Genomic DNA, 23,810 nt, shown 5'->3' with positions numbered 1-23,810 from the left:
GCCGTTTCCTCAGCCTGGAGCCCCAGACTTTTGCTTCAACAGCTCCTTGTCATGCAAGGCTTTCCCTGGCCACCTGATGTTAAACGGCCACTCAGTAGAGTCTCTGTTTTTTTTAAGGATACATATTTTTAAAGATATTATTTATTTATTCATGAGAAACACACACAGAGAGAGAGAGAGAGAGAGGGAGAGAGAGATTGGCAGAGACACAGGCAGAGGGAGAAGCAGGCTCCATGCAGGGAGCCTGATGTGGGACTGGATCCCGGGTATCCAGGATCACGCCCTGGGCTGAAGGCGGCGCTAAACCGCTGAGCCACCGGGGATCCCCGAGTCTCTGTTTTATTTTCTTCACAGCATTAATTCCAATCTGAAATTGGAAATTTACCTTGCACTTTAAAAATGTACAAATGAAAAAAATGTACAAATGTACTAATTGTCAACCCCCCACACACACCGGTACCCATCCCCCACACTCTTAAATGCACACATCTTGTCTGTTTATTCACTGCTGAATCCTCGGTGCCTAGACAGAACCTGACACGTAGTAGGTGCTCCGTACATTATTTGGGAATAGATGAGACCAGACCAGGCTTTAGGCAGAAATGACCCAGGTGAGAGGAAGCTGGAGTGGCAAATGCTGAGGAGGTGGAGCTGGGGTGAAGTGGGGGAGGGAGACTGCAAGGGGGCACTCCTGGCAGAGGCAGAAGTGCGGAACTTGGGCTGGGAAGAAGACTGGAGAGGCTATGGTCTGAAGTGGGGGGTCCAGGTTTGGTTCATGTTCCCAGGGGCTGCCAAGAGGGGAGTGGACAGGACTGGGGGCTTCTAGGGGTGGCTGCTAAGCTATTGGGAGGGTGGCCTTTGATTTGTCTGGGGGCAGGGGCAGCTGGGTTAGGTTGTGTTTGAGCATCATGGGTAGCAGGTCCCCCAGCCCTCAGGGATTCCCTGAGAATGGCAGGCACAAGGCAACTCCCACCTGCCCACCCAGTCCCCCTCAGGAGCCCAGGGCCCATCCACTCCCCCCAGGCCATTCGAGGCAGGGGGTATGGGATTATAGAAATGTGAAGACTGCCTCAGGTCTGGCTGGCCCCAAGCACAGTGGGACAACTCAGATGGCGCTGAGGGACACTCTGGGTTGAGTGCAATGTCATCAAAGAGGTCGAGGGTGGAGGCATCCAGGGCAGCGAGGCTCAGGCTGGGACCAGCAGAAGGCACTTCAGTGGGGGCCACAGCACAGGCCACCCCCAGGAAGGGGGACGGAGGTGGCAAGGGTGGCCTTCTGTGTGGTGGTCTCTGGGGAGGTGCCTCCTGGGACAAGATGGAGAGGGCCAGGCGTTGGGTGGCAGCTTCAATCTTGGCAAACTGCCTGCAAAGACACAAGCATTACTGGGTGGCCTTGAAGCATTCCCCTCCTGCCATCCCAGGACTGGTTTTTTCTCTTCTCCCATCCATTTTCCTTCTCTGTGCCATCTGGGTCTGCTTTCTTGAGTCTGACAATTCAGTTTTCCTAACCCTGTTCATAGGGGAGCTTTGAACCGCTGCGGAGGTTGTGAATTGCACAAGGCCTCACATCTAGCTCAGCAAAATGCACATTTTTGACATTTAGAGTTTTTGTGGCCACATCCCAACATATATAAAAGTAAAAAAAAAGTCTGAAGGAAAAGTGCCTTGAAAAGTGTTTCCACACAAAGGCACCCCGTGGGCTGGGGGTGCATGTGCAACAGTGATGCCCTTTGGACTCCTCTTCCCATGGAGCTCTTGAATCTACCCACCTCTGCAACTCTACCAGTCCTTGGTTGGAGTCCCTGGCCCTGTGGGTGGCCACAACAGCCACTGCACTGGCCTCCCTGCTAGCATTCTTACATCTCGAGAACCATATGAATGGATCTCACAAACTGTGATGGGCTCAGTTATGCCCCCTAAAACTCACATGACCCCTGTTCCTGGATCTGAGTGTTGCTTATACTAGGGGGTTGGGTTCCCTTTGGGACAATTCATCAAGCTGTATGCCAATAATGTTTGCATCTCTTGTGGTTGTTAAACTTCGAGAAAAGGTTTTACTTAAACATGTATCTGGTGTTGCATCGTTCTGTTTACATGAAATGGTCAGAACAGGCAAGTCCCTAGAGACAGAAAGTAGATTGGTGTCCGTGAGGTGCTGGGGAAGGGGAATGGGAAGTGATTAGCAATGAGCATTGGATCTCCTTTGGGGGTGATGAAAATGTTCAGGAACCAGCTTGAGGTAACTGGTTGCCAAATATTATGAATATATGAAATGCCAATGAATTCTACATTTTAAAATATTCAGAATGATGAGTTTTATGTTATGTATATTTTACCACAAGAAAATAGGCTCATAGAGTGGGAAATATCAGTGAGGGTGACAGAAGATGAGAGACACCTAACTCTGGGAAAAGAACAAGGGGTAGTGGAAAGGGAGGTGGGCAGGGGGGATGAGGTGACTGGGTGATGGGCACTGAGGGGGCCACTTGATGGGATGAGCACTGGGTGATATGGTATGTTGGAAAATTGAACTCCAATAAGAAAAATAATTTAAAAAAAAGAAAATAGGCTCATAAATAAATTAGTGAGAGCTGCCATTCCAGAACTGTCTTTGATGCCAAGGAGGATAGTTATTGCTCTGAGTCCCCAGGAAAAATGTTCAGAAATGGGATGTCAGGTTATTTTTTTTTAAGATTTTATTTATTTATTCATGAGAGACACACAGAGAGAGAGAGAAAGGCAGAGACACAAGCAGAGGGAGAAGCAGGCTCCATGTAGGGAGCCTGACGTGGGACTGGATCCCGGGACTCCAGGATCACGCCCCTGGGCTGAAGGCGGCACTGGGCTTCAGTGCTGAGCCACCTGGGCTGCCCAGGATGTCAGGTTAAATGGCAGAGAATGGGGGTGGGGAGAGAGCAAGAGAGGGGGTTGACTCAAACAAACTACTGTAAATGACATTTAGGGCTGAAGAGTCATGACATTTGTGTTTTAAGAATATAGATGAAGAAAATAGGCTGTTATAGGCAGTAAAGTCTAAGTGATGGTACATGAGTGATCTTTGGGCTAGCAGTTCTCAAACTTGAGTGCACAACAGAACACCTGGAGGGCTTGTGGAGACAGGTCCTTGGGCCCCTGAGCCAAATTTGGGTTCCGCAGGTCTAGGGTGGTGTCCAAGAATCTGCACCTCCAGCACATGCCCACACCATGCTGAGGTGCTGATGCTGCTGGTCTGGGAACCACTTTTTTGAAAACTGCTGCATCTGACAACTGTCTTGACTTCTCTGTAGGTTGGAAATTCTTCACAATAAAAGAAGTGAAAAATCCATACACATGGGTGGGAAGAGGCTCCTGAGGGAGCAGGGCCTGAGGGGACCTGGAGGGAGGAGGAGGAGGGTGTAGGTGGGAAGGTGCTGAGGATAGTTTGCCTGTGACCTGAATTTTCTCAGGTTGAGGCTGGGTGCCCAGGGGAATATGCTCCAGAGCTGCCTGGGCTGCCCATGAGGAGCTCGTGGGTGGTCTGGTCAGCCTGGGTCTCCAGGGAGCATGTGGCAGAGCCAGGCATGGGGGTGGGAATGTCTGGGGTGCAATAGGACAGAAGTTGGCCTTGACCCTGGGGGAAAGGGAGGCTGAATGGGGGAAGGTGGGCAGAGAACTTAGGAGGTAAGAGGCTGGCATTAGCATAGGGTCCAGACTGGAGGCGCGCAGGGACTCCACATGGAGGCTGGAGATGGGGAGGGATCCTGAAGTGATTGCTGAGGGGGTCTGAAGAGGTATGAGAAGGCTAGCTCTGGGACACAGGGCTGGACCCTATTTGAGGAGAGATGTGATTTCCTCTTCAATAATGGGTGTGTAGGGTGGTGGCGGTGAACATTCTGAGTGTGGCTGGGGCTGGGCTTCCTGGTACAAGGTGGCTTGCTGTGTGGAGGCAGGAGTTAGGCTGCACCAGGCCCCTGTATATTCAAATTTGATTCCAAGACCTCCTGGAGCAAGGCTCTGGGCTGGCTGGAAGGAACAACCTACTTCCAGAAGAGCAGGTCCTTGGGCAAGTCACTTTATCTATCTGTGCCTCAGTTTGTCATCTGAAAAATGAGAATTATAATAGCAACTACTTCCTAGGGTTACTATGGGGGATTAATGAGTTCATATTCATTGTGAATGAGTATTACAAATTAATACTAAAGTGCTCAGAACAAGCGTCTGGCACTTAATATGTGGCACATATTAAGTGCCAGGCGCTTGTTAGCTACCATCACCATCATCACCACCATTATCACCATCACCATCATCACCACAATTATCATCACTGTCACCACTATACCACTATCAGCATCATCACCATCATCACCACCATTATCATCACCACCATCACCACCATACCACAATCACCATCACCACCCCATCTCACCATCACCATCATCACCATCACCACCATCACCACCATCATTATCACAATCAACATCACCATTATCATCACCATCACCACCACCATCATCACCATTATCACCATCCCACTATCACCATCATAACTACCACCACCATTCCACCATTACCATCACCATCATTCTACCAACACCATCACCACCACCACCACCACCACCACCACCATCATCAAGTCCCTGTGACTCTGTATCCAGCCAGGACAGCAAAGTTGTACAGAGCATGAGCTCTAGACTCAGAAGGCCTGGGTTGTATCCATTGTTTAGCTGTGTGGTTTGGATAAGGCATTGAATCTCTGAGCCTCCTTGTCTGTAGCGTAGGGACAAAGACAACATACTGTGCAGATTTACTGAGAGGATTAAGTGATATATTGCATGTCAAACTCTTAGTATGGTGTGCCTGGCACACCCAAGTGCTCAAAAAATGGTTCCTGTCACAGAGTGAGGGAAGAGCACACAGGGCAAGGCGGGATGGGGCTGGGTGGGGTTGAGAGGAAGGACAGGCATGAGCACAGACATGAAGGAGCTCAGGTCTCCATCTACATTCCCAGAGACAGGGAAGGACATTGCTTTGCTAAGGGAACATTCAACCCAGGGGCTGAATGGTGTGGTGCTAAATGGGGAGCTCCTGTTTCTTTAGAACCCTATTCCCTCCCCTTTCACTCAGCTCCAGCCTCACTGGTGCTCAAACATTCCAGGGATGTTCCTGCCTCAGGGCCTTTGCACTTGCTGTGCCTTGCCTGGAATGCTCTTCCCTCAGACATCACAGTCTTGTTCCCTGGCCTCAGTCAGGTCTTAGCTCAATTGTCACCTTCTCAGTAAAGCCTTCCCTGACACCTTACCTAAAATGCCAGTCCTCACCCAGCATGCCCTCCATAGTATTTATCACCTCATAACAAGCCATATAATTTCTAAAAATCGAGATAAAATTCACATAACTTAAAACAAGTGACTTTATTTTTTTAAAGATTTACTTATGTATTTATTCGTGAGAGATGGCGGGGGGGGGGGGCGGGGGGCGGGGCGGAGAGGCAGAGGGAGAAGCAGGCTCCATTCAGGGAGCCCGATGTGGGACTTGATCCTGGGACTCTGGGATCATGCCCTGAGCCAAAGGTAGACGCTCAACCACTGAGCCACCCAGGAGTCCCAAACGAGTCACTTTAAAGTGTGCAATCCAGGGACGCCTGAGTGGCTCAGCGGTTGAGCATCTGCCTTTGGCTCAGGGCATGATCCTGGAGTCCCGGGATCGAGTTCCGCATCGGGCTCCCTGTGCGGAGTCTATTTCTCCCTCTGCCTGTGTCTCTGCCTTTCTTTGTGTCTCTCATGAATAAATAAATAAAATAAAAATAATAAAGTGTGCAATCCAGTGCATTCACAATGTGCAACTAGCACTGCTAATTAGTTCCAGAACTTTTCATCACCCCAGAAAGCAACCCTGAGCCCACTGACAATCACTCGCCATCCCCTCTTGCCTTCCCTGGCACCACTACCCTGCTTTCTGGCTTTCACACAAATGGAATCATGCAGTATATGGCTTTCTGTGTCTGGCTTCTTTCACTCAGCATCACAATCTCTGATCGGCCACCTTCCTGTGGGAACACAAGCTCTATGAAGGCAGATTCTGTCTGCCTTGTACCAGTGGATCTTGGGGGCCTGGCACACAGTTAATGCTCAATAAATGCATCTTAAGTGTTGATTGTATCCTGCCCTGGAGTCCCCTTCTCTCTGTTCTGTCTGGGCCTAGTCTCCCACGCTCTGAGGTGTCTGGCCCCTCCCCACGCCCCTCTGCCCACCTCCCATCTTCTATTGCCCCTCACCTGCAGATCTGGTTGTGCAGAAACCTCCTGTGGTTGGGCCTCCTTTTGGGGGGCCGAGTCTGCCGAGGGTGCAGGGCACGCAGCATGTGGCTGGCTGCCCCGCTCACGAAGGCACACAGTTCTCGAGGGCTGGGCTCAGAGACTCCAGAGGCTGTAGGGGCCCCAGGGTGCATGGCAGGGCTGATCTAGGGTAGCTTCTCCACAATATTCTTGCTGGTCAGAAAGCAGCTCCCGAATCTGGGGAGAGAGGAGCAGCCAGGGCTGGGAGCTGAGTGCTGGGGAGGCAGACAGCAGGCAGGAGAAGAGAGGGCCTTTAGGAGGGGCTGGGGGGGGGCGGACGGGGTGGGGGCACTGCTCTGGTTGGAAGAGTCACAGCCCAGGAAATTAGGGCAAATCTTCCCTCCCGTGCCCCATCCCTACCTCCTGGAGGCTGGAGGCTGAGCTTTAGGAACCCGTGGGTGGGGGCTGATATAGGAAGGCAAGGGTGGGCTTTATGTGTGCCCCCCGGGGGCCCAATTAGCACATAGCTGGGCCTGGGATATGAGGATAGGGCAGCATGGTGGGGGAACGGGAATAGCAATAGCGCCTGGAGATAGCCAATTAAGCAGACAAAGGCCTTGTTAGGGAGGTGAGGCCAGGGGCTGAGTCAACCGCATCGATTAGCGTTGAGGACCCTTTAATTGGAGTCGAGGGGAAGGGATGGCGGGAGGCTTGGGTGCAGGCTGGGAGGGGTGTTGGGAGCCTCCTGCTGTGGGGCAGACACCCAGCATCTGCCCACTCACCCCCAGACCTGCCTGCCTCCAGGCCTGGCATCCTGGGGAAATGGGCGCACAGAGGGGGCCTGCCTGTCTACAGGAAGGGTTGGCTTCTGTGTGAGGGGGTTGAGCCCCAAACCCTTCATTTCTGCCAGAGCAGCAATGAGTGAGGGAGGGGGGAGGTGACACGTGCCCGCCGGCCTGGTTGCTTAAGTGGATGACACGTGGGACCATCTCTGGCACAGCTTGCCTGTGGCACTGGGAGGGGAAGGAAAGCATGGGTGTGGTTTCCCTTAAGGCATCTTAAGGGGGAGCTGGGGGGCCCTGTGGTATTTGGGGTGGGCAGATAACAGGCTGGGCATGGCGGGGTGGGCAGGCTGGCTCCTGGGGTGGGAGTGGGGTCCCCTTGTTTCTGGCAGGGCACTGGCCAGAGTGGGGGGCCCTGGTCTGGGCTGGTGTAGGACAGGTGTCTCCACGTTTGCTCTGAGGGGGCTGTGTTGGCGGTTTGCATGGGGGGTGGTGAGTGTCCAGGGGTACACATTACCACAAACCTAGTTCCTTAAAACCACCTATGTTTATTCTCTTGCAGTTCTAGGGGTCAGAAGTCCAAGATGGGCCTTAAGAACTGAAGGCAAGGAAGGGCTCCTTCTGGAGGCTCCAGGAGAGAATCCACCCACCCCACCCCCGCCCCACTCCACACCGCCCTGTACCTTGTCCAGCTTCCAGAACTGCCATGACCTCTCCAAGGTCATGCTGCAAGTAAGTCGCAGAGCTGGGATTTGAACTTGAGTCAGCATAGGCCCCAACACCATGGCTTTGCAGATAGGGTCAGCACAGGGGCAGCAGCCCAGAGTATAGGAGTGGAGGCCTGGCTGGGCCCAGGGCTCGCGATGGGGCCACTAGGCCACCAGCCTGAGTGGTGACAGGGCAGTGCTAGCAGCAGGCAGCCTGTGGTGATGCCAGGGCCAAGGTGCCCGCCAGCGCGCTGTGGCAGCCACGGTGAGGCTAGCCTCGGCTCCGGCACACTGACGGCTGTCCCCTTCATGACAGTGTGCTCGGGGGCCTCGCGAGTCAGGGGACCATGTCAGGGACACCACGGGCCGCCATCCGTCTTGGATGCCTCCCAGGGTCTCCAGGTCCCACTTGATCTGCATGTTGCCCCTCGGCCAGTCTGTACTGTCTGCAGCCCTCCTGGCTCTACTGGGTGTACTCTCTCCTCCGTGTCTCTGACCACAACTCTCACCATCGCTGTGCTTCTCAGCTTCTCTGACCATTTCTGTCTCTGAGCCTCTCCAGGGTCTCTGAGTCTGAGTGTGTCTCTGTCTCTCGGCCTGGACAAGTCCTGTGTGTGCATGTTCACACATGTGTGCACATCCTGGGCATGCGTGTGGGGTTGTGTGACAGCCTGGAAGCTGTCCTGTCCTGGTGCTTTCAGGCCCAGCGGGGAAGGTGCAGGGTCCCTGGGCGAGGGGCGGGGTGGGATGGGGGGAGCGGAGCCAGGTCTCTGGAGAACGGGAGGTCAGGGCCGGGCTCAAGGGCGGTGTGACCTTGGCTAGCCCCGCCCCAGGAGCGGGCTTGCACCCGTGCCATCAGCAGCCAGGGGCAGCGTCTGCTAGCCAGCTCCGGCCCCCGCCTGGTGGAGTGGGGAACACACCTCCACACCTTCCGCCGCGGCCCTTCCGGCTCCGGGCTGGGGCTGCTCCGCCAGGGGGCGCCGACATCCCAGGCTGTGCGGGGAGGCTGTGCTGGGGCCCGTGCCCTCACCTCTTGTCCGGTCACAGAGGAGCTTCACCCACAGCTGGGGGCTGGCTTCCTCTGATGCTCGGTGAGGACCTGGCCTTCCCGGTATAGAAGACACTCACAGGCTGGCTCCCCTTCCCTCGTCCTAGCCCATGTCGTTTGGTGGTGGGAGACGTTTAGTTATTTATTTGTGTGTTTTAAATATTTTATTTATTTATTCACGAGAGACACACAGAGAGAGGCAGAGACACAGGCAAAGGGAGAAGCAGGCTCCCTGCGGGGAGCTTGTGGCGGACTCGATCCTGGGATCATGACCTGAGCCAAAGGCAGATGCTCAACCACTGAGCCACCCAGGTGCTCTGATGTTTAGTTATTTAATTAACATTTATTGAGTGCCTACCATAGGCTGAAGATGTAGCAGTGAGCAAGACAAGCCCCGTCTGTCCCCAAACAAGAAAAGACCCGTCCAGGATGTGCTGGACAGTAAGCTGGAGGTTGGATGGGGGAGGGGTGCTGCTTCAGATGGAGAAGCTATCTCTGAGAAGGTGACTACTGTCCTGCAACCTGAGTGGAAGAGGCATTAGCCAGGAGCTTCCCAGGCAGAGGGAACTAGGAGGAGGTAAAGTCAGAGAAGCAGATGAGGGCCAGACCCTCAGGGCTTTTCAGGCGGCAGGAGTTGGGTTGTAAAGGCAAGAGTTAATGAGGAGCCATGCAGGGTTTTTGTTGTTGTTGTTTGTTTTTTTTTGCCATGCAGGGTTTAAAGCAGAGGTAGTACCTTGACCTCAGGGCCCTACCCCAAATTTCCTTTGCTGGCCTTGGTGCAGCTAGAATATGGAGACCCTGGTCCTACATCCCCTCCAATATACGAGGGGGGAACTGAGGTATCAGGATCAGGCTTGGGAGCCCAGAAAAACCTTGTCCCTCCCTGCTCCTGTCCTGCTCATCTGCTATCTTTCTACCTAGTCCCAGAGGGACTTTCTCTTACAATGTATTATGAAAATTTGCAGATGTTTGGTACCTGGTGGTCCTGAGAGCTCAGAGAGGCCAACCCTGTCACATCTGTTTCCCACCCTGTTGTAGACTAAATTGTGTCTCCCCAAACTCATCCTAACCCCACTCATCCTAACCCCCATACCTCAAAATGTGACTATATTCAGATGTCAGGTCTTTAAAGAGGTAATTAAATTAAAATGAGGTTATGTATTTGTGCTGAATCCAAGATGCCTGGTGTCCTTAAAAGAAGAGGATATTTGGACATGGTAAGGTTCAGGGAAGCCCATGTGAAGACACAGGGAGAGACAGATGTCTGCAAGCCAAGGAGATAGGCCTCACAAGAAACCCACCCTGCCAACACCTTGATCTTGGACTTCTAGTCTTTAGAAATGTAAGAAAATAAATTTCTGTTGTTTAAGCCACCCAGGCTGTGGGAGCTTGTTAGGGCAGCCCAGCAAACTAACACAAGAAGTGTATTAGTTATCTATGCTGTGTAACAAATAATCACGAATACCATGGCTTAAAACAGTGTACTCTAAGTTTCTCAGAGTTCCCATAGGTCAGGAGTCCAGGCACTGTGGCTTACTGGGTCCTCTGATCAGGGCTTCATGAGGCTGTGATCAAGGTGTAGGCTGGGCCTACAGTCTCATCTGAGGTTGGGGGCCTCTTCTGGGCTCACATGGAGGAATTCATTGACTAGCATTTGTAGAACTCATGGAAGCAGGCAGCTGTAAGACCAGCAGGAGAATCATTGATGTTTCACATCTCTGACCTCTAGACCCAATTTTAAAGACCTTGCCTGATTATACCAGGCCCACCCAGGACAACCTTTCTCTTGTCCTTTCTGGGCTCTTAGGGAAACAGAACCAATAGGATCTATATCTGTGCCAATTCTGTCTATATATAGAGACAGAGACAGAGAGAGATGTTATGTATCATACATTATGTATATAAAGAGATATACTATAACATTGGCGTGTGCGATCATGGAGGCTGTGAAGTCCCATGATCTGTCATCTCCATGTTGGAGGCTCAGGAAAGCCAGCAGTGTAGTTCCAAAGCCTAAGAACCAGAGAGCCAATGGTATGGATTCTAGTCCAGGTCTGAAGGCCTGAGAACCAGGAGCACCGTGAGCAGGCAAAGATCAAGGTTCCAGTTCAGTCAGGTAGAGAGGGAATCCCACCTACCTCCACCTTTTTGTTCTAGCCAGGCCCTCCATGGATTGGGTGATGGCCACCCACCCTGGGGAGGTCCATTGGCTTTACTCAGTCTACTGATGCAAATGCTTATTTCTTCCAGAAACACCTTCACAGATGTGCCCAAAAATCGAGTTTAATGAGATACCTGGGCTTCCTGTGGCTTGGTCAGGTTGACACATAAAATTAACCATTACATTTCCTTTTGATTAACTGATGGGGAGCCTTCATTGGACTTGCCAAAATCCCTTCACCTTCACCATATCACATAATCTATCACAGGAGTGACGTCTAGTGTGTCCACAGGCCACCTGAAGAAAATGTACTTGGGGGCAGCCCGGGTGGCTCAGTGGTTTAGTGCCACCTTCAGCCCGGGGCGTGATCCTGGAGACCCGGGATCGAGTCCCACGTCAGACTCCCTGCATGGAGCCTGTTTCTCCCTCTGCCTGTGCCTCTGCCTCTCTCTGTGTGTGTGTCTGTCATGAATAAATAAATAAAATCTTTAAAAAAAATGTACTTGGTGTACAAAGGTGTGAGTCATTGGGGATCATCATGGAACATGGTAGCCACTCCTGGGAAGGGTATTTGGTGTGTATCTGTCCCTGTTCACACTTTTGTACTTAACAGAGGGATGTGTTTTCCCTGTACAGATGGAACTGTGACCCGGTGCGACCAACCAGGGAGTTTCCTCTGGCTCTTGTGTGCTGGGCTGTGACCATGCAGGACCATGGGGACCTACCTGCTAGATAGGCCTTGGATGGGGGTGGACTCTGGGACTGGAGACAGTCCTGGTTAAATCACTTCCAGGTTACAAGAATCATGTCCCAGTTCAGGATGTTACATCACTGCCTGGTTCTGTGCTTGGCCAAGAGAATTCAGAGGGCCTCTATTTACTCTCCAGTGAAGTGGGAATAACACTCCTTCCCTGGGAAGAGGCCCACTGGGGCAGGGCTGGCTGAGCACCCCATAGGAGCCCCAAGAGATGTCAGAAGGGAATATTCTTACCCTGTGGGAGGCATAGGCCATCCCCCACTGGGCTCCTGCCCACCCCTATCTTGCTTAAAGTGCATCTCTGCTCTCTTTCCTGCACTTAGATGAAAAAAGTAATTTTATTTTTTGTCTGTCCCTGGGAGTCCTGTCCGTGGTTCAGATACCTCCTGCTATGTGTAGACAGGTGCTCCAGGGCCACTTTTCACCCCAGTCCCTAATCCTCTCCTCTCTAGTGCACACAGGGCCTTTGGGGCATGAATAACAGCCTGGTCCCTGGAAAGGGTCAGGTAGGTTTTGGTCACCTTCAAAGCTTGCAATCCCCACTCCCAGCTCTGTCCTCCAGGATGAATGGTTTATCCGGCTGGCAAAGTGGGAGACGGTCTCAGAGGCCCTGCAGGTGGATAAGATGCGTGATCTAGTTAAGGGGGTTGAAAAGCACCTGGGGCAGGGTGTTGGCCAGAAACAAGAATGCCAGGGGCTTTGAATGGTGTTTGCTAGGTTCCACATTTAAACTCCTGGAGGCCTTCACTCACCCATATCCACCGCTCCTGCTTTATTTTTCTTAGCAGCACGTAGAATAGGACACACACTATTTATGACTTGTTTATTTATTACTTATTTATTGTCATCCCTTACCCACTGTAGATTTTATAAACTCCCTGGGACAGGACTTTTGTTGCCTTCACACCCTATTGCTATGTCCCCAGCTCGACAAGACCTGGGAGGGGCCTGGATCAGGACAGAGGGTCTAGGGCAGCCCTGGTGGCGCAGCGCCACCCTCAGACCCAGGATCAAGTCCCACATCGGGCTCCCTGCATGGAGTCTGCTTCTCCCTCTGCCTGTGTCTATGTCTCTCATGCATAAATAAAATCTTAAAAAAAAAAAAAAAGGGACTGAGGGTCTGGACACCATAAGGCCTGGTTGGGGCACCTCTGGTGATTTCCTGTGATCTTATCTGTGTCTTTGGCATCTGGATTCCCAGTTTGCTTGTCTGTACAAGGACCCCACGATGTCCCTTGTACAGGGTCCTACATGAGGTGTCCAGCTACTACTATTTTGAAAAAGCCAGTTAAATCTTCACAACCAGTTGCTTCAGGCCATTGAGTTCAAAACCTTTATTTTCTGGCTCCAGAGTAGGGGATGGCCAATAAGGGCAGGTGCTGGGGCTCTGCCTCTCTCACCTCCCTTATTATATCTCCTGACTGGGGGCGGGGGGTGTTGGTTGGCTAGGGTTGTGTTGGTACCAAGAGGTCCTTTCATTATTGCAGGGACCCTTGAGATGAAGGTGGGCCTGGAGTCTCCCCGTAGCCAGCTGGGCATTACATTCCACATCTACACCTGGACTTAGTGTGGAGTCCTTCCTCCATCTGGGGGCCAACTGTATGGGTCTCAGTCTGGTGTGCTGGGGAGCTCTAGAAGCAGGTGGGGACAGACCCCAGGGCAGGGCCTCCTAACTTTACCCCTGGGGCCTTCCCCTCTTTATTCCTCAATAGCTCAGAGCTGAGAAGGTATGCGGTAGGAACAGAAGGGCCTTCTGGTCTGATAAGCAGCCCTCAGGCTTAGGGGGAATGCCTTGGAGCAGGGCGCTCTCCACCAGGGGATGTGTGTGTGGTGGAGGTGGAGGCAGGGACAAGGAATGCTGCTTGGCACCCTAAAATGCACAGGGTGGCCCTCACAATCAAAAACCATGTGGCCCAAATGTGACTAGTGCCATGGTTGAACAACGGTGTTGGGTGACCTGCATTGGTCAGTAAGGCTCAGAGGCTGAAGTCGTCCTGGGGTCACGTGGAAAGGAGGGAGGGAGTCCGGGACAGCTCCAGGCCACGAAGAAGGCACAATTGGGCCCACGTTCCCGCACAGAAGCCGGGGAGCCGCGAGCACGTGGGGCCTCTGAGGCCAGGAAGCACCAGGAGCCTGTTTCCCCAGCGGGGAGTTCAGAGACCCAGGGCCTGGGTGTGGGGGCCAGGCCAGGGAAACCACACCCCCTGGTTGGCTAGGCCCGTTCGGAAATCGCCCTGCTGGGGAGGGAGTCTACGAATCGATAGTAAAAATGAGACCACGCGACCTCGTGTTTGGGTGCGGCCTCCCCTGGCCTGGCGCTGACTTCCGCTACCCAGAAAAGACCCAGCGGCCAGGGTCGAGGAAGAACTACAACTCCCACGATGCCGTGCGCCGCTTGCGGCGGGTAGCGAGCAACCGCTAAAAGCCAACGGGAGGGGCGGGGCGGGGCCTCGGCGCACGTGGCGTCGTGACGCGCCGACGGCGACGTTGGGGTTTGTGTGCGCGAGAGGCTGCCGATAAAGGTTGGGTGCCTCGTGCCGGGGGCTGTTGGGAGGGAGCGCGCCCCCTCCCCCCTCCCAGGCCCCCACTCCTGTCCTGCCGCTGCCGGGGCCCCGTCTTCCCGTCGGCCCCCGCGGGGAGGCCCTAGGTCTTCCCCGCTCACTCCCCCGATCGGGGCCGCAGGTGAGAGACCGGAGGGGTGGGGGTGGGGAGAGGGACCGGAGGGCGGGGACGCTGGGGAAACGGCGAACGTGAAACCGGAAGAGATGCCTTAAAGGGAAGGGCGCTAATTCACCTCCGACTTTTGTTCTCTGGGCCGGCTCCGCCCTCTTAAAGGGCAAGGGGTTGCTTTTAGAGGAGCGGGTCTGGTTCTGCGGTTCCCTGCAGCTTTCCCGATTTTCATCCTCTTAAGGACGGATTGTCTTGTGAAAGGTCACGGACGGGGCCCCCGACATTGAAGGACTAGCTCCTGAGGCCTGGTGGTTTCCAGGCAGACACTAGCTGAACTCAACAAAGGTGGACGCTGGTGTGCAGCAGGAGCAGCCCCTTAAAGGGGAAGTCGGGTCTGATGGAAGGGTGTGGTCCTGCCTTTGGACCGGGTGCTCTCCCGGGCAGGATGGGTCCGACCCATGCAGAGGGCCGATGTCACAGTTTAAGGCTTGCTCGGCCTTCCGGAAGGCACGGGCAGTTTCTCCTAGAAGGACTTGATTACACGTTAAGAGGCTGCTCATCTGGCTACAGGGAATCTTTAGAGCTGTCCAAAAGGGGGTGCCCCGGCTTTTCCCATTCAGGATATGTTTTCTCAGTGCTCGCTTTGAGCTACACGTTGTTTTAGGCGCTGGAGTGCGACAGTGGTTAAGATGCCACTAAATTCAGTGGGTGGAGGCTACAGGTGCTGCTGAACACCTCCCAGTGCTCCGGACGGGCGCCTTGGCAGAGGTCAGCTTGCATCTCAACAGTGCTGAGGTTGGGAAACCCTGATTGAAAGCCGGTCAGAAGGTGATACATGCTGTAGAGGATGGGGAGTGTTGGAAGGGGTTGTAGATTAGGGCCGGTGCAAGGAATGCCTCCCCCAGGTAACAGATCAGCGAGATGCTTGGCAGGGGCCTGCTGAGGGCTTCAGGTGGTGACAGGATGGCCTGAGAGTCTGAGAGGCTACAGGGAGGCGGGCGGGGGCGGGGAGGTGGAGGAGGCCACCGGCGTGGAAATTCTGCAGGCTCTTGTAAGAGCGTGGTCTTGTCTACCCCGCAGGTGCTGTGTTGGGCGCATCCTGGGAGTAGGAAGAGTAGGGGTGGAAACGTGGAGATCTGTGTTAGGAGGATGGCCCTGTGCAAAGGTGGCAGTGGGAGATTTGGAGAGAAGTGGCCAGATTCCAGACACATTCCTGCTGGAACAAGGGAACTGGCTGATGGATTGGTCATAGGTGGTGAGAGGAAGAGGGGATGCTGAGGAAGAACAGAGCGGGTTTTTAGGGATGGAGGAAAATGTCAGTGAAACAGGGAGCGAGCAGGAGTGGAAAAAAAAAAACTCCTCTGAGTTAGACTGGTGGCATGTTAAGCTTGAGCTAGCTGTTATCCATCCATATGACATATGGTAGCAGGGCTCTGGAGTTTAGAGGAGAGCGTGTCAAGTAGAGATCCATTTTGGAACCATCCTGTTTATAGACAGATCCTGGAAGAGAGTGTGGATGAGGAAGAGGACCAAGGGTTGGCCGAGCCCTGAGCTCCCCTACATTTGCAAGTCAGGAAGAAGGAACCAGTGCCCAGAAGGGAGGAGAGTGGCTTCAGGAGGGAGGGACCCCTTGGGGATTGAGCAGAGACTGTGCAGTTTAGCACCAGCCAGTCCAGGAGTGGAGTTGGGGAGGAGGATCTGAGTGTCAGGGTTTGAGATGGAAGAAAGCATGTATTGACAGCACTTTTGAGTTGCTTTGTTGCAAAGGGGGTGGAAAGAAATAAGGCCATAGCTGGAGGGGTGGTGGGGTGAAGGGTTTTGTTGGTTAAAGATGGTAGCTAGAGCTTGTGGGTAAGCTGATGGGAACAGTCTAGTAGATGAGGAAAAGTAGGTGGGAATCAGAGTCAGAAGCAGGCAGTGGGGAGGGAGGCCGTGTAGGGATCCTCAACCTCAGCACACTGGTGTTTTGGACTGGATCATTCTGTGCTGTGGAGGGCTGTCCCTGTGCACTGTAGGGTATCAAGCAGCATCCCTGGTCTCCCCCCACTAGATGCCAGGAGCATCGGCCCCTCCACTGGATGACAGTCTCCAGGCATTGCCAGATGTCCCCGGGGATGGGAGTGCAACTGCTCCCATTGAGAATTACTGCTATTTTAGTTGAAACATGGGAACATTGTCTTCTGATTGCTTTTACGTTCTCAGTGACAAAATTGATGGCAAGATCACAGAAACATGCTCAGTACCACCTGTTGGGTGGGTATGTGTATGTGCTGAATGAACTAGAGAAATGCAGTCTGGGCAATGCAGGGAACCATGGGAGGCATGGGTGTTAGTGCAAAACCAGGGGTAGACAAACCAGGGGTAGAGCGTGCAACTCTTGATCTCCAAGTTGTGAGTTCGAACCCCACACTGCACCTGGAGATTACTTAAGAAATAAAATCTTCAAAAAAAAAAAGATATTTTAAAAAGGGAGACTGAAGTCAGGCAGGAAGTAAGGATGTGGATGGGGTGGAGGGTACAGAGCCTTTATGGGTCTAGTCGAGTTGAGGGATTTTTGATTAATGCACAAGAGGAAGTAGGCAGCCAGGATGGGGGGTGGAGAGTGGGATGCGCACAGGGCTTTAGTTATGGTGGCAGCAGGAACTGTGTTGAGGCAGGATGGAGGCAGAGGTCTTTCCAGGAAGAGGGGTCAAAAGTCAGAAGGCAGGGTGCTAGAGACACACCAGGCCTTTTCCAGGACAGTACCTGTCTGTAGAGAGAAAAAGAGAGCTTGGTCCTAAGGGAAGTGCTTGGCCTCCTGAAGATCACGCATGGGCTTCTCAGAGTTGTCCAGCCTCCTAGAGGGGATGGCCAGCATCCTATGGGTGGTGAGCGCTCATCCTAGCTTGCCAGCAGCTTCAGTTCCAGCACCCACAGCCTTGGCTGGGGCAGACTTGACCACTGGGGGGCCCTGATGCTAATGGAGGCTCTCTGTCCCATGGGTGGGCTGGGGAGATATCCTCTGCTTCTTCCGGGGCCAACGTGTAGGTCCAGGTTGAGAAGACGGGTTGTTTGGGTGGAGGTGGGGTGAGCTCCTGCCTTGCCCTGACCCAGCCTCCCCCGCCAGGTGTGATGGTTGGCTCCCACGCAGACATGGCCCCCGCCTCTACCGCCGAGGGGCCTGGGGAGAAGCCTGGCCCCGCAGCCCCTGCACCGACCGCCCAGTACGAGTGTGGGGAGTGTGGCAAGTCTTTCCGGTGGTCTTCCCGGCTCCTCCACCACCAGCGCACACACACAGGCGAGCGACCCTACAAGTGCCCTGACTGCCCCAAGGCCTTCAAGGGCTCCTCGGCCCTGCTCTACCACCAGCGGGGCCACACAGGCGAGCGGCCCTACCAGTGCCCTGACTGCCCCAAGGCATTCAAGCGCTCGTCGCTACTGCAGATCCACCGTAGCGTGCACACGGGCCTGCGGGCCTTCACATGCGGCCAGTGTGGCCTGGCCTTCAAGTGGTCCTCACACTACCAGTACCACCTGCGGCAGCACACGGGTGAGCGGCCCTACCCATGCCCCGACTGCCCCAAGGCCTTCAAGAACTCGTCCAGCCTGCGGCGCCACCGCCACGTGCACACGGGCGAGCGGCCCTACACCTGCAGTGTGTGCGGCAAGAGCTTCACCCAGAGCACCAACCTGCGGCAGCACCAGCGCGTGCACACGGGCGAGCGGCCCTTCCGCTGCCCCATCTGCCCCAAGACCTTCACGCACTCATCCAACCTGCTGCTGCACCAGCGCACCCACAGCGCAGCCGCCAGTGCCCCTGCCCCACCGCAGGATGAGCCCAGCGCCAAGGTCTTGATGTCTGACGCCTACCTGCATGCACCTGTGCCCCCACCGCCGCCTGCGCCCCCACCCGTGGTGCCTGAGCTTTTTCTGGCGGCGGCGGAAACCACGGTGGAGCTGGTGTACCGCTGTGAGGGCTGTGAGCTGGGCTTTGGTAGTGAGGAGCTGCTCCTGGAGCACCAGCCCTGCCCCGGGCCAGAGGCAGCCACCCCTCCCCAGGACGCACAGGCCACGACCACCCCCAAGGCAGACCCCGCCCCACCGCCTCCCCAGTCCCCACCAGCCCCCCCACCACTGCCCCCGCCCTCGGCCAACCCCCCGGGCTTTGCCTGCCTCCCATGCGGGAAGTCCTTCCGGACAGTGGCCGGCCTCTCCCGCCACCAGCACAGCCACGGGGTGGCCGGCGGGCAGGCGTTCCGCTGTGGCAGCTGTGACGGCGCCTTCCCGCAGCTGGCCAGCCTCCTGGCGCACCAGCAGTGCCATGTGGAAGAGGCGGCGGCTGGACGCCCGCCCCCTCAGGCCGAGGCCGCCGAGGTCACCTGTCCCCAGGAGCCGCTGGCCCCAGCAGCCCCCGCCCCGCCCGCGCCCACGCCAGCCTGTACCGAGCGGCCCTACAAGTGTGCAGAGTGCGGCAAGGCCTTCAAGGGCTCCTCGGGGCTGCGCTACCACCTGCGGGACCACACGGGCGAGCGGCCCTACCAGTGTGGCGAGTGCGGCAAGGCCTTCAAGCGCTCGTCCCTGCTGGCCATCCACCAGCGTGTGCACACGGGCCTGCGGGCCTTCACGTGCAGCCAGTGTGGGCTCACCTTCAAGTGGTCCTCACACTACCAGTACCACCTGCGGCTGCACTCGGGCGAGCGGCCATACGCCTGCGGGGAGTGTGGCAAGGCCTTCCGGAACACGTCGTGCCTGCGGCGCCATCGCCACGTGCACACTGGTGAGCGGCCCCACGCCTGTGGCGTGTGCGGCAAGAGCTTCGCGCAGACCTCCAACCTGCGGCAGCACCAGCGTGTACACACGGGCGAGCGGCCCTTCCGCTGCCCACTCTGCCCCAAGACCTTCACGCACTCGTCCAACCTGCTGCTGCACCAGCGCACCCACTCGGCGGAGCGCCCCTTTGCCTGCCCCATCTGCGGCCGCAGCTTCGTCATGGCAGCCTACCTGCAGCGGCACCTGAGGACGCATGCCCCGGCCCCCGCAGCTGCCGGCCCCGCAGCCCCCGCCACCAGCTCCCAGCCCCCTGCCCCGCTGGTGGCGGCCCCAGCCCCATCCACCACCCAAGATGTCCATGTGCTCCCCCATCTCCAGGCCACACTCTCCCTCGAGGTGGCAGGGGGCCCGGCTGCGGCCCCACCCCCGGGCCAGGCAGCCCCCAACTCCCAGACTTTTCTCCTGGTGCAGACGGCCCAGGGCCTCCAGCTCATCCCTAGCAGCGTCCAACCCCCTACACCTGCGCCCCCACCTCCTCCCCCCAAGCTCATCCTGCTGCCCTCCTCCGGTACTGGTGCTGGGGGCCGCCGCGGAAGGCAGGGCACACGTGCAGCAGGGAAATCTGGTCAGGGGCCTGGAGTAGTATGGCTGCCGGGTCCTGGGGGGTTGGGGGTCCAGGGAGGGGGCAACGCAGGGGCCAGTGGGGGAGGGCAGAGCCTCATTGTTCTGCAGAATGTAGGGGGTGGGGAGGCAGGGGCACAGGAAGTGAGCGGGGTCCAGCTCCAGCCCCTCCGGCCAGCCCCCGAGGTGACCACGGTCCAGCTCCAGCCCACCCAGGAGGTGACCACAGTCCAGCTCCAGCCGGCTCAGGAAGTGACCACAGTCCAGCTCCAGCCTGTGGCAGGCCAGCTCTCCAATCCCAGCGGGGGAGCTGTGACTCCTGAGGCCCCCAATCTGCTGGTGGTTCAGAGTGGAACAGCTGAGGAGTTGCTGGCAGGTCCAGGCTCTGGGGAGCCAGGTGATGGTGAGGCCAGTGCTGGTGTTGTCCAGGATGTGCTGTTTGAGACACTGCAGACAGACGAGGGGTTGCAGAGTGTCCTGGTGCTGAGTGGGGCAGATGGGGAACAGACCCAGCTGTGTGTGCAGGAGGTAGAGACCCTCCCTCCTGGGCTGGCCGAGCCTCCAGCCCCTGGCCCTCCAGGACAGAAGCTGCTCATCATCCGCAGTGCACCTGCCACTGAACTGCTGGACAATAGCAGCGGTGGGGGAGGTGCTGCCACACTGCAGCTGCTGGCCCCCCCCCAACCTGGCCAAGCCTCTGCCCCAGTGGGCATCTCCACAGCTCCCACCTCCCAGATGGTACAAGTGGTACCCACTGGCGCTGCACCTGGAGGTATGACCCCACAGGGCCTACCCTCCATCCAGATTGTCCAGACTCTGCCCGCAGTCCAGCTGGTGCATACATTTTGAGGAGAACCACTGGGACTTAAGTGTGCCCTACACAGAGACCCCAACTCGCTGGGCTGGGCTGGGCTAGAGGGAGGGGAGCTGCAGGCTGGGCTTGCTAATAAAGACTGGAAACTTCTCTCCCGTATTTTATGTTCTTGGGGGCTGGTTGGGGTGGGGGGAATGTCATGGCCATAGCCACCGCTTGGGACCTTGAGGGTCTTGTATCTCTTGCTTCCTGGCTCGCAGGTGACTCACTTGGAGATTTTTGGCCAGCCGCTTCTAACTGCGGTTCTTTTTGTCATTTTACAAAGGGATGCAGCGGTCCCTATCGTGGGGAGGAGTTGGGATCTAGAATTGTGGTTTTGTCACGTGTTCGCTGTAAGTCACCCCATCCCTCCCCGCATCTGAAAAATGGGCGCGTGGGAATCCTCCCGGAGGTCCCGGAGAGCACAGGTAGTTCGCAGCAGCGGAGGTTCCTGGGGCCGGGAGGTTACGAGGAGCGAGTCCAGAGTGCGGCCCCTCCCGCGAAGGCCCCGGAGCCAATGAGAGCCGGCCCGCTCCCGTCGCCGCGCACCCCCGCCTCTCCGCTTGCTTAGCAACCGGCGAAGGTCAGGTAGCGAACGTGCGCTCCTCCTGTGCGGGCCGGGTGAGTACGGGTCTGCGCTCCGACCCCAGCCCTAGGGGGTCGCTGCTCCCAGCTCCGGGCCTCTCCGCGGCGCGCGCCCGGGCCCCGCCACCTGCCCCAGCCGGGACGCTTGGCAACTGTTGCTAAGGCAGGCTGCACACCCCGCCCCTCCATGCGCGGTGTGACGTCACTTCCGCAAGCGACCCCCTTCACTACCCTGCAGCCCCCGCACCTGGTGGAAGGCCCGAAGCGGCCTGCCGAGGTTCTCGCGGTGCCTGCTCCTGCGGCGCGGGTCGGGGACGCCTGCGGGGCAGGGAGCGTGGTCCAGGCGCTGGCTGCTGGGGGTGTCCCGCTGACTCCCCAGGGCCGTCCGGGAGCCTGGGAGGGAGCCCCGGGTGGCAGGGTGCTGGACCTCGCCTGGGGAGCCCCAGCCTCCAGGGTCCCGGTCAGGGTCCCGTTGCTGCTGGTCCTCCCTGTCTGGGGCGCCTCCCTGACGCCGGCCTGCTTGTTTTCACCAGGTGCACGCCTGCGCCCTTTGGGGGCGCGGGAGCCTGGCGGCGGCCATGGCCCCCAACCACCTGTCAGTGCGGGAGATGAGGGAAGATGAGAAACCCTTGGTGCTGGAGATGCTGAAGGTGAGAGCGCGCGGGGTGCCTTGTGCGTGGCTTCAGCCACTTGCCAGAGCCAGCCCGGACTCCTGGGACCCGTTCTTTTCCTTCTGGCTCGGTCCCTTTCCTTTCCGGTGCCGCAGAGGTTTTAGGGGTGCCTGACTGGTTGGGTCTTGACCTCAGGGTCATGAGTTCAAGCCCTACTTTGGGTTTAGAGATTTTATTTTTAAGTTTAAAAAATTTTTTTTTTACATTTTTATTTATTTATGATAGTCACACAGAGAGAGAGAGAGAGAGAGAGAGAGAGAGGCGCAGAGACACAGGCAGAGGGAGAAGCAGGCTCCATGCACCGGGAGCCTGACGTGGGATTCGATCCCGGGTCTCCAGGATCGGGCCCTGGGCCAAAGGCAGGCGCCAAACGCTGCACCACCCAGGGATCCCTATTTTTAAGTTTTAATAGATGGAGGGCGGTGGAAGAGCATGGTCCCAGCTCCCTCCATAGTTTGCAGACTCCAGCCAAAGCCCAGCCTCCTCCTCAACACTCTTCAAAGCAGAAAGATCCCTTGGGCCTCAGCCTGGCCCCTCCTGAGCCCACCCCTTGCTGCCCGGAGCTTGCTCCTGCTCTGAACTGGGGCAGTCCTCTGCCCTGTGGCCTCAGTGTCCCCCACAGCTCCTAACTCACTCACTTGCTCAAGGCCCAGGGTGGTAGGGCAGATGCAATCCTATTCCCTGCTGTTCCTTGGCCCCATCACAATGCCTTCTCATTTGGGAGCTCCCACTCCTCCGCCCCTTTCCCGGGCACAGCCCACCCCACTCCTCCCGGATGCCCAACAGCCCGATGTATGGCCCAGGACCCTGGCTCTGACAGCAACTTCTGCCCACAGGCTGGTGTGAAGGACACAGAGAACCGTGTGGCCCTCCATGCCCTAACACGGCCACCAGCCCTGCTCCTCCTGGCTGCAGCCAGCAGTGGTCTGCGCTTCGTCCTGGCCTCCTTCGCCCTGGCCCTCCTCCTGCCTGTGTTCCTGGCTGTGGCAGCCATGAAGCTTGGCCTGCGGGCCCGATGGGGCTCACTGCCTCCACCGGGCGGCCTGGGGGGCCCCTGGGTGGCAGTGCGCAGCTCGGGTGATGTGTGTGGCGTCCTGGCCCTGGCCCCAGGGTCCAGTGCTGGGGATGGGGCCCGGGTCACCCGCCTCTCTGTGTCTCGCTGGCACCGCCGCCGAGGTGTAGGCCGGCGGCTGCTGGCCTTTGCCGAATCCCGGGCGCGAGCCTGGGCAGGAGGCATGGGAGAGCCCCGGGCCAGGCTTGTGGTCCCTGTGGCGGTGGCAGCGTGGGGCGTGGCAGGGATGCTGGAGGGCTGTGGCTACCAGGCTGAAGGGAGCTGGGGCTGCATGGGCTACACACTTGTGCGGGAATTCAGCAAGGACCTGTGAGGACTCTGGACCCTGGAGGAAGGGAGAGCACTTAATGAGCAGCTACTGTGTGCGGGTTGAGTCCCCAGGCCTGCATAAGGCAGGACACTCCACTGCAGGCTGACGGCTCTCTGTAGGCTTGAACTTTTCGCAGAGGTCAACCTGTCCAGCCCCCTGACCCGGATTTTGTCTGCACTGAGAAGTCTCCTCTGTCCGTCTGCCAAGGTTGCACAATTTATGCTACAGGCCTGGGCGAGATCAGTCGGGAGGAGGACAGGAGGCCCGCAAGTGTGCCCACCCCCATGGGTTAGGACCTGCGGTCAGGGGCACCCCAAATGGGGACGAGGCCCTCCTGGGAACGGGGAGGGGCTTGATGTCTGCACAGAGGGGATGAGCAGAGCCCTTACAGGGGAAGGGAGTCTGACCAGAGCAAGGCCCTGGCAAGGATGGAGGGCACAGGGCTGCCCATGCCAGGCCCCTCCCCAGAAGGTGAGCTGAGAGGGGCGCCAGCCAAACCCATCTGGTTTTTTACACCCGATTGTTAATAAAGCCTGAAACTGCTGCACGTCCGTCTCTCTCTCTCTCTCTG

General features: G+C 56.7%; 3 protein-coding genes across 11 annotated transcripts; 2 read left to right on the top strand and 1 right to left on the bottom strand.

Annotated features, from left to right (window-relative positions):
• Positions 1-171: 171 nt before the first annotated feature.
• Positions 172-6,486, bottom strand: C1H19orf85 (chromosome 1 C19orf85 homolog). The gene is made up of 2 exons (XM_035712676.2): positions 6,254-6,486; positions 172-1,363 (listed from the first exon to the last, which is right to left on the bottom strand). Exons 1-2 carry the CDS (start codon positions 6,424-6,426, stop codon positions 907-909), a joined length of 630 nt encoding a protein of 209 aa, XP_035568569.1. The 5' UTR covers positions 6,427-6,486; the 3' UTR covers positions 172-906.
• Positions 6,487-14,205: 7,719 nt separating this feature from the next.
• ZNF628 (zinc finger protein 628) lies at positions 14,206-20,712 on the top strand. 6 transcript variants are annotated; one of them, XM_035712609.2, is made up of 2 exons: positions 14,206-14,230; positions 17,485-20,712. In XM_035712609.2, exon 2 carries the CDS (start codon positions 17,490-17,492, stop codon positions 20,595-20,597), a length of 3,108 nt encoding a protein of 1,035 aa, XP_035568502.1. In that variant the 5' UTR covers positions 14,206-14,230; positions 17,485-17,489; the 3' UTR covers positions 20,598-20,712. The 6 variants fall into 6 exon arrangements, with proteins under 6 accessions (XP_035568502.1, XP_025279649.1, XP_025279651.1 ...); XM_025423864.3 differs by lacking the exon at positions 14,206-14,230 and adding an exon at positions 14,237-14,390; XM_025423866.3 differs by lacking the exon at positions 14,206-14,230 and adding an exon at positions 14,451-15,146.
• A 187-nt stretch (positions 20,713-20,899) lies between these two features.
• NAT14 (N-acetyltransferase 14 (putative)) lies at positions 20,900-23,786 on the top strand. 4 transcript variants are annotated; one of them, XM_025423870.3, is made up of 3 exons: positions 20,900-21,222; positions 21,720-21,836; positions 22,694-23,786. In XM_025423870.3, exons 2-3 carry the CDS (start codon positions 21,765-21,767, stop codon positions 23,240-23,242), a joined length of 621 nt encoding a protein of 206 aa, XP_025279655.1. In that variant the 5' UTR covers positions 20,900-21,222; positions 21,720-21,764; the 3' UTR covers positions 23,243-23,786. The 4 variants fall into 4 exon arrangements, with proteins under 4 accessions (XP_025279655.1, XP_025279654.1, XP_025279653.1 ...); XM_025423869.2 differs by lacking the exon at positions 20,900-21,222 and adding an exon at positions 21,327-21,463; XM_025423868.3 differs by lacking the exon at positions 20,900-21,222 and adding an exon at positions 21,381-21,472.
• Positions 23,787-23,810: the final 24 nt, after the last annotated feature.

The sequence above is a fragment of the Canis lupus genome, chromosome 1, assembly GCF_003254725.2.
Source record: "Canis lupus dingo isolate Sandy chromosome 1, ASM325472v2, whole genome shotgun sequence".
In the NCBI taxonomy this organism is placed as follows: domain Eukaryota; kingdom Metazoa; phylum Chordata; class Mammalia; order Carnivora; family Canidae; genus Canis; species Canis lupus.
The sequence above is the reverse complement of the archived record's forward strand: the minus strand, read 5'-3'. Positions and strand labels throughout refer to the sequence as shown.

Coding starts and splice junctions, on each gene's coding strand:
- C1H19orf85 (XM_035712676.2), bottom strand. CDS start 6,426: ATGCACCCTGGGGCCCCTACAGCCTCTGGAGTCTCTGAGCCCAGCCCT. Junction 1,364..6,253: donor CTGCACAACCAGATCTGCAG/GTGAGGGGCAAT, acceptor GTGTCTTTGCAG/GCAGTTTGCCAAGATTGAAG.
- ZNF628 (XM_035712606.2), top strand. CDS start 16,457: ATGACAGTCTCCAGGCATTGCCAGATGTCCCCGGGGATGGGAGTGCAA. Junction 16,632..17,484: donor TGCTCAGTACCACCTGTTGG/GTGGGTATGTGT, acceptor CTCCCCCGCCAG/GTGTGATGGTTGGCTCCCAC.
- NAT14 (XM_025423869.2), top strand. CDS start 21,374: ATGCGCGGTGTGACGTCACTTCCGCAAGCGACCCCCTTCACTACCCTG. Junction 21,464..21,719: donor GCCCGAAGCGGCCTGCCGAG/GTTCTCGCGGTG, acceptor TGTTTTCACCAG/GTGCACGCCTGCGCCCTTTG. Junction 21,837..22,693: donor TGGTGCTGGAGATGCTGAAG/GTGAGAGCGCGC, acceptor TTCTGCCCACAG/GCTGGTGTGAAGGACACAGA.